At 40.2% G+C, this 8,926-nt stretch overlaps 1 protein-coding gene across 2 annotated transcripts in view; it reads right to left on the reverse strand.

The window, feature by feature from the left end:
• The window catches only part of LOC126284159 (D-aminoacyl-tRNA deacylase 1), a 30,710-nt gene extending 22,656 nt beyond the window's left edge, over window positions 1-8,054 (reverse strand). Inside the window, exons 1-3 of one of the 2 annotated variants that reach the window (XM_049982886.1) lie at window positions 6,281-8,054; window positions 5,833-5,923; window positions 5,509-5,744 (exon numbers count right to left, since the gene is read on the reverse strand). In XM_049982886.1, coding sequence (XP_049838843.1) covers window positions 5,509-5,744; window positions 5,833-5,923; window positions 6,281-6,332 — 379 coding nt within the window. In that variant the 5' untranslated portion in view covers window positions 6,333-8,054. The remainder of the gene's footprint in view (window positions 1-5,508; window positions 5,745-5,832; window positions 5,924-6,280) is intronic. The other variant, XM_049982895.1, reaches the window with a different exon arrangement.
• Window positions 8,055-8,926: the final 872 nt, after the last annotated feature.

The following is an 8,926-nucleotide window of genomic DNA, read 5'->3' on the forward strand; positions in this document are numbered from 1 at the left end:
CGCGCAGCAATATTCTAATAGAGGACGAACGAGTGTAGTGTAAGCTGTCTCTTTCGTGGATTTGTTGCATCTTCTAAGTGTCCTGCCAATGAAACGCAACCTTTGGCTCACATTCCCGACAATATTATCTATGTGGTCCTTCCAACTGAAGTTGTTTGTAATTTTAACACCCAGGTACTTAGTTGAATTGACAGCCTTGAGAATTATACTACTTATTAAGTAATCGAATTCCAACAGATTTCTTTTGGAACTCATGTGGATCATCTCACACTTTTTGTTATTTAGCGTCAACTGCCACCTGGCACACCATACAACAATCTTTTCTAAATCGCTTTGCAACTGATACTGGTCTTCGGATGACCTTACTAGACGGTAAATTACACCATCATCTGCGAACAATCTAAGAGAACTGCTCAGATTGTCACCCAGGTCATTTCTATGGATCAGGAACAGCAGAGGTCCCAGGACGCTTCACTGGGGAACACCTGATATCACTTCAGTTTTACTCGATGATTTGCCGTCTATTACTACGAACTGCGACCTTCCTGACAGGAAATCACGAATCCAGTCGCACAACTGAGACGATGCCCCATAGCTCCGCAGCTTGATTAGAAGTCGCTTGTGAGGAACGGTGTCAAAAGCTTTCCGGAAATCTAGAAATACGGAATCAACTTGAGATCCCCTGTCGACAGCGGCCATTACTTCGTGCGAATGAAGAGCTAGCTGCGTTGCACAAGAGCGATGTTTTCTGAAGCCATGTTGATTACGTGTCAATAGATCGTTCCCTTCGAGGTGATTCATAATGTTTGAATACAGTATATGCTCCAAAACCCTACTGCAAACCGACGTCAATGATATAGGTCTGTAGTTAAATGGATTACTCCTACTACCCTTCTTGAACACTGGTGCGACCTGCGCAATTTTCCAATCTGTAGGTACAGATCTATCGGTGAGCGAGCGGTTGTATATGAGTGCTAAGTAGGGAGCTATACTATCAGCGTAATCTGAAAGGAACCTAATCGGTATACAATCTGGGCCTGAAGACTTGCCCGTATCAAGCGATTTGAGTTGCTTCGCAACCCCTAAGGTATCTACTTCTAAGAAACTCATTCTAGCAGATGTTCTTGTTTCAAATTCTGGAATATTCCATTCGTCTTCCCTGGTGAAGGAATTTCGGAAAACTGCGTTCAATAACTCCACTTTAGCGGCACAGTCGTCGATAACAGTACCATCGCCACTGCACAGCGAAGGTATTGACTGCATCTTGCCGCTTGTGTACTTTACATACGACCAGAATTTCTTCGGATTTTCTACCAAATTTCGAGACAATGTTTCGTTGTGGAACCTATTAAAGGCATCTCGCATCGAAGTACGTGCCAAATTTCGCGCGTCTGTAAATTTTAGCCCATCTTCGGGATTTGGCGTTCTTCTGAACTTCGCATGCTTTTCCTTTTTTGTGTACCACGGGGAATCCGTTCCATGTCTTACCAATTTATGAGGTTTGAATATCTCAATTGCTGTTGCTACTATATCTTTGAATTTGAGCCACATCTCGTCTACATTTGCATAGTCAGTTCGGAAGGAATGGAAATTGTCTTTTAGGAAGGCTTCTAGTGACACTTTATCTGATTTTTTAAATAAAATTATTTTGCGATTGTTTCTGATGGATTTGGAAGAAATGGTATTGAGCCTAGCTACAACGACCTTGTGATCACTAATCCCTGTATCAGTCATGATGCTCTCTATCAGCTCTGGATTGTTTGTGGCTAAGAGGTCAAGTGTGTTTTCACAACCATTTACAATTCGCATGGGTTTGTGGACTAACTGCTCGAAATAATTTTCGGAGAAAGCATTTAGGACAATCTCGGAAGACGTTTTCTGCCTACCACCGGTTTTGAACAAGTATTTTTGCCAACATACTGAGGGTAGGTTGAAGTCCCCACCAACTATAACCGTATGAGTGGGGTATTTATTTGTTACGAGACTCAAACTTTCTCTGAACTGTTCCGCAACTGTATCATCGGACTATGGGGGTTGGTAGATGTGAAAATAACCAAACAATCAGTTTAATAAGCCACAGCTGCAAAATTTAAAACACGACTTCTTTACAGACAAATGGAAAAACTAGTAAAAGCCGACCTCGGGAAAGATCAGTTTGGATTCCGTAGAAATGCTGGAACACGTGAGGCAATACTGACCTTACGACTTATCTTAGAAAAAAGATTAAGGAAAGGCAAACCTACGTTTCTAGCATTTGTAGACTTAGAGAAAGCTTTTGACAATGTTGACTGGAATACTCTCTTTCAAATTCTAAAGGTGGCAGGTGTAAAATACAGGGAGCGAAAGGCTATTTACAATTTGTACAGAAAGCAGATGGCAGTTATAAGAATCGAGGGACATGAAAGGGAAGCAGTGGTTGGGAAGGGAGTAAGACAGGGTTGTAGCCTATCACTGATGTTATTCAATCTGTCTATTGAGCAAGCAGTAAAGGAAACAAAAGAAAAATTCGGAGTAGGTATTAAAAAACACGGAGAAGAAATTAAAACTTTGAGGTTCGCCGATGACATTGTAATTCTGTCAGAGACAGCAATGGACTTGGAAGAGCAGTTGAATGGAATGGACAGTGTCTTGAAAGGAGGATATAAGATGAATATCAACAAAAGCAAAACGAGGATAATGGAATGTAGTCGAATTAAGTCAGGTGATGCTGAGGGAATTAGATTAGGAAATGAGACACTTAAAGTAGTAAAGGAGTTCTGCCATTTTGGAGAGCAAAATAACTGATGATGGTCAAAGTAGAGAGGATATAAAATGTAGACTTACAATGGCAAGGAAAGCGTTTCTGAAGAAGAGAAATTTGTTAACATCGACTACACATTTAAGTGTCAGGAAGTCATTTCTGAAAGTATTTGTATGGAGTGTAGCCATGTCTGGAAGTGAAACATGGACAATAAATAGTTTGGACAAGAAGAGAATAGAAGCTTTCAAAATGTGGTGCTACAGAAGAATGCTGAAGATTAGATGGGTAGATCACATAACTAATGAGGAAGTATTGAATAGGATTGGGGCGAAGTTTGTGGCACAACTTGACCAGAAGAAGGGATCGGTTGGTAGGACATGTTCTGAGGCATCAAAGGATCACCAATTTAGCATTGGAGGGCAGCGTGGAGGGTAAAAATTGTAGAGAGAGACCAAGAGACGAATACACTAAGCAGATTCAGAAGGATGTAGGTTGCGGTAGGTACTGGAAGATGAAGAAGCTTGCAAAGGATAGAGTAGCATGGAGAGCTGCATCAAACCAGTCTCAGGACTGAAGAGCACAACAACAACAACTTGATAAGATTTCAAAGAGGTGTTAAGATTGGCAACTTGCTTTAAATGTTCAGGGATGTAAAATCTTGCACTCCAAAATATGAAAAACCATATCATATAATTACAGTAGCAATGAGTCACAGTTTGAAACTATTAACCCAGTTAAGTACTTGGTTGCAACAATTTTTAGGGATGAAAGAGAACAGTCACATATGCTCAGTTGCAAGCAAGGCAAGAGAGAGACTGCGGCTCATTGTTAAGAATACGTTAAGCCTGGTGGTCTAGCGTTGAAGCGCATGCCTTAAAACTGAAACATCACAGAATTGAATGCTGGGAAGTATCAGTCTGCCTTTAATCTAGCCCTCACCTCTCAATGATGTGAGGGGTCACCAGGAATGATGTGTTTGGATTCCTTATTGAACTGTTGGTCCCCATTCCACAGATAAATGGGGTATATCCCCTTTCTCTGGATGGATAGCTGATGTAATCAAAGACATGCAATTCACCAAAGTGGTGTCCAATTGACAGACCTGTATTCACCCATTGAGCCACATCAATTACTAGTATAGATAGAATATGAGGGTGGATTCAAGTTATAATACCTCTGATTATTCCCCCCCCCCCCCCCCCCTCCAAAAAAAAAAAAAATTAATGATACAAAATCTGTGAAACTTGTGTCACTTCTGTATGTAATCTCCCTATAGCTGTACACCTTTTTCACAATGTTGACACCATGATCCACAGTTGCTGCAAGCACTTCTTTAGGAGTCTGGTGTGACCACTGGAATATCTCTTGACGAAACAGTGGCACAGCTAGTGAATGTGCAACTATTAAAAGTGTTTTTAATAGTTGGAACAGCCAAAGGTCACAAGGAACCATGTCAGGAGAGTAAGAAACATGAGAAATCACTTCAAAGTTTCTGCTGCAAAGTAACTACAGCATCACATTCACTCAATGCACTGGTGCATGGATCTTGGTGATAGAACACACATGCATCCCTTTCCAGCCTTTTTCAGGCAATGCTGGAAGGAGCTGCTTCTTCAAAACATCCCGGTAGGATGCAACTGTCACCTTAGTGCTCTTTGGTATGCAGTGAGTAAGAATTATGCCATCTCTGTCACAGAACATAGTGCCTTTTTTTTGTTTTTTTTTTTTTTTTGTGGGGGGGGGGGGGGCAGTGAATGTTTGTCCTTTCATTGAGCTGACTGGTGCTTCATGTCAGGATTAAAATGGCATCCATGTCTCATCCATTGTCACAATCAACAAAAGAAAAGTCACACTCATGCGATCATCATGTGTCAATGTTGCCTGGCAACATGACATGCGCACATTCTCGTGGTCCTCTTTCAGCATTAGAGGCACCTAACTGGATGACACTTACCACATTTTCAGGTCTTCATGCAACACTGTGTGCACAGACCCCATGGAAATGCCAACACTGAAGGTGATTTGTTCTGCACTGATTCAGCAATCCTCCAAAACAACTTTCTCCATTGGCTTGATCATGTTGTCATCAGCCTGGCTAGTGTGAGACCAAGATTGTCCTCATTTGCTGTCACACGATGTTCTACCTTGTTTGAACTGTCGCACCTGTGAACGCACATCAGACATATATGACACCACCACATCTCACTCAGCTGTTGATGAATTTCATTTGATGACACCACACAAATGAAGAAAACAACCATTTTTAGTATAAAAAACCGTCCCTCATTCTAGCCACTACATTTGTGTGTGCTGTACAGTGCTACCATCTCTGTCACACTTTCACAAGGTGTGATAACTTGAATGCACCTTATACTATGGAAATGCAATCAGTCTACTACATACACTGCATACAAAACGTTCATGTGACCTACGTTAGAATATTGTTCAGGTGTATGAGACCCCTACCAGGTGGTGCTAGCAACGATATTGAATATAAACAATGAAGGATAGCACAAATGGTCACCGATTTGTTTGATCGATGGGAGAGGGTCATGGCAATGTTGAAAGAACTGAATGGTAGACATCTGAAGACATATGCAAACTATACTGGAACCAAACATTCCATAAGTTTTCACTTTACAGTGGTTTGCAGAGTATAGATGTGTAAATCAAATGCAGTCTCTCTCTCTCTCTCTCTCTCTCTCTTACCCCCCCCCCCCCCCCCACCCCACCCCTCTCCGACTCTGGAAAATGGCAAAGTTATTCACCTTTTACAAAATCATCCTTGTACTGAGTTCTCAGCAGTTTAAGAAATCGGTTATAAAATTCCTCGGAGCTCTCTGCAGGCATTGCACAGTGGAAGTCTAGTTTGTTACCTTTTAGTACATGATACAATGTGAACTGACTGACACACAGGATTTCTAAGTTTTTATCTCTTACACTTAGATTCCACCTCTTTCCATTGTCATCTTCAAATATTCGAAGATTTAAAAGTTTACGAGCTCTGTAAATTAAAAATGAAAGTTACTTCTACAGTTGATTGTTCAAATGGCAAATAATATGTTTTCCAGCTGCAGAGAGAAATTACTCACAGGTACTCCATATCTGCCTCTGTGTCATCTCTTGAAATTCCGACAAGGACACACAACCCTTTCCCGATGGAGCTGATAACCTCTCCATCAACTGAAACATAAAATCTTTTGTGGGAAATGAAACAAACAAACTTTTAATTACAATACTGGATCTGGATAGTACAGCACATCTAAAATCACACAGAAAAGGGCAAACAGATTAATTAATAACAGAACCAGTCCTCCTAGGATAAACAGGATATGATATAGGGGGATGATAAAATATTCACAGAATTATCCACATGGAAGGTCAAAAAAGAAACGTTGCTAAGCCATAAACTGAGACAACTTAATCTCTTATTCACACTCTTCCTCCAATGTGTAACTGAGCATATGAACAAAACGTTTCTGCACATGTGCTTCAATAGCTTTTAAATACACATGTCGGCAGTGAGTTCAATCCACCTACCTGCATCACAAGCACCACAAAGACAGTATATTGTACAGGAACTGGCCTTCATGTTGTGAAAGTGAGGTCAATTTCATCAACCTGATGTCACAGAGGATCAAAATATGGTGCTCTGTTGGAAACCAAGTAAATTGCCACCTACATTTATCTTGTATATACCTAACAAGAACCACATCTGCTGACAGACTTGGCCAGGAGATTTAGAGCTTGTCAGAATAACATGTATGTTGTTTATCCCAACCTCTGAAAAGTGCACATCTTTTTTCCACAAAAGGAGCAGATATGAAGTGTGCTGTGCAACGTTCTGAATGTATTGCAGCATGAAAACTCATCGTAATTGGAGCTTATGTCTCAACAGACCATAGTGCTTATCACATCCTATGCATCACTGCTCAACACAGTAGCACTCTTAATTCCTTTTTTTTTCAGAATCAAACTTAGGACAGTTTTCACAGTTGAACAATTCTAACACTTATGAACAGCAGACAACCCATAACTGAAGCAGTGATTTATTCTTCAGACTGACTCAAACACTCTTGACATAGATCAAATCATTTCATGCAAAATAAACCTTCACCCATCTTGTATTTTTCAATATGTCTCAGACTTAAACACTAAGCTACACAATCTTCAGTTTGTTACAACCACCTTCATTTTGTTTTCACATTTGTTGTCTTCACCAACTAACAACCAAATTGTCACCTTTCAACTTAACTTTGACCTCAGGCTGCACTGCAGATCAGTTTGTCACACAATCAACATTTGAGGGGGAGGGTCTACTTCTACCCTTTAGGAACTGCGATCATTAAGGCATGCCCCCCACACTTCCTACTAATTGGATTCCCAAAAAAATGCTCGAAACTAATGACCTCTCATGTGACATGGATGGGGGGAAAAAACCACACACACCAACTCTTTCGATAAAAGTATAAAATTCAATCAGTAGTAATCATTTTTCATATAATGCTGCAGTTTACAATTATACCGGAACTTAATGTCTACAGGTAACTAGTGCGAATTTAGGGCTACATACTTAATATTTAAATGCTGTTTACGTGGTCTTAAAAGAAGCCAAATTTTTAGTTAGAATTAAACAAAACAATTAACTGATGTGCGTTTGCATGTTGTTACTCTAGTCGATGTATGACAATATTGTCGATAAAAAATATTCTTTAGAATTGGATTTCACAACGGGTTATTTACATAATGTACCTGTTACACTTGCTTTTAATACTCTCTGGATGACAGCTTTCATAATTAACAAGGCCGAGCGACTATTTAAAAAAAAAAAAAAGTCGCCTTGACTGCTCTGTCAGATATTCAATGGGACGAGTACAATATTCGAACACTTTTGTTACTCGCTCCCAAGAAAAACTGAACCCGACTTTCCAGATGTTGTAATTTTTGTTCAGAAACCAACGAGCTGAAATGACCAGATAAGGACTTCCTGCGCGACATGCATTCATTTGCTAGTACACCATTTCGTTGAATGTCGTCTGCTTTGTTTAGCAACAACCACAGCATATCAGTATATCAGAAGTGCAAAGCCCATCCACAGACATAAGTTATGAATGTCTGTGAGCACATTCATGCAGTATAATTAGCTATGGAGTGAACATTCAAATGCGCAGAACGAGAATAACTGTCTGCAGCTCATGCCTTGTAATTTTGGGATGGCGCATTTTAGCCTATATAGCGCTTAGCTTATTTTGAGTACTAAGTCGGGCTCACACACGCAACAAAAGTGTTGCCATAGCTAGTGGCATAACGCAGTAGCGTCTGTGAACTCACAGTATATAGTGGCGTGACTGAGAGATGCAACTTTTGTCATGTCACAAAAAGTTCAATTTGGTTGTACTTTGCTGCGCCAGTTTCCTTCAACCCTTTCTTCGGGTGACACCATTTCGAATAACGAGCATTCTGTCGCAGTTATCGTGGAGTAATTGCTGCTGTACTACATTAGATTTCAGTGTATCATTTTATTCCTGAAAAAAAAAGGAAACAGTGGTCGGCACCTACACTTCTGCAGCTTCTGGAAGTACAAGAACAGCAACTTCTGTTTTATTTTCTGCAGCAGTGTGTGTGTGTGTGTGTGTGTGTGTGTGTGTGTGTGTGTGTGTGTGTGTGCGTGCGCGCGCGCGTGAGTGCGTGCATACACGTATCCCACAATCTTAAAAGATTTTTGGATAAATAAACTAAATCTATATAACCAAAAAAGCGAGTGGTATAAATTTCGTGACTTGTGGCATCAATCATTGTGTAAATTGTGTATTTATATGCAGGATATATATTCCTTATTGTCGTTTCTTGTTACTAATGTTATTTTATTCCCAAGAATAAGCAGCTTTCACTCGGTTAATACTCGGCAGTAATCAAATGTGCATTTGGATCGGACTTGCTTAACTCTTGTGCAAAAAAGGGTATGCAGTATACTGCTGCATCCATTTTCAATAAGCTGCCACTCGAATTCAAAAGTCATAACAGTAATCCACGAGCTTTCAAATCGAAACTGAAGAGTTTCCTCATGGGTCACTCCTTCTATTGTGTCCAGGAGTTCCCTGAAAAATTAAGCTGATTCTTATTGTACTGCTGATGTTTTTATCTGTTATTACTTTTATGTTGTAATTTCATGTCCTGACACGTTCC

Source organism: Schistocerca gregaria, chromosome 1, assembly GCF_023897955.1.
Source record: "Schistocerca gregaria isolate iqSchGreg1 chromosome 1, iqSchGreg1.2, whole genome shotgun sequence".
Lineage (NCBI taxonomy): Eukaryota > Metazoa > Arthropoda > Insecta > Orthoptera > Acrididae > Schistocerca > Schistocerca gregaria.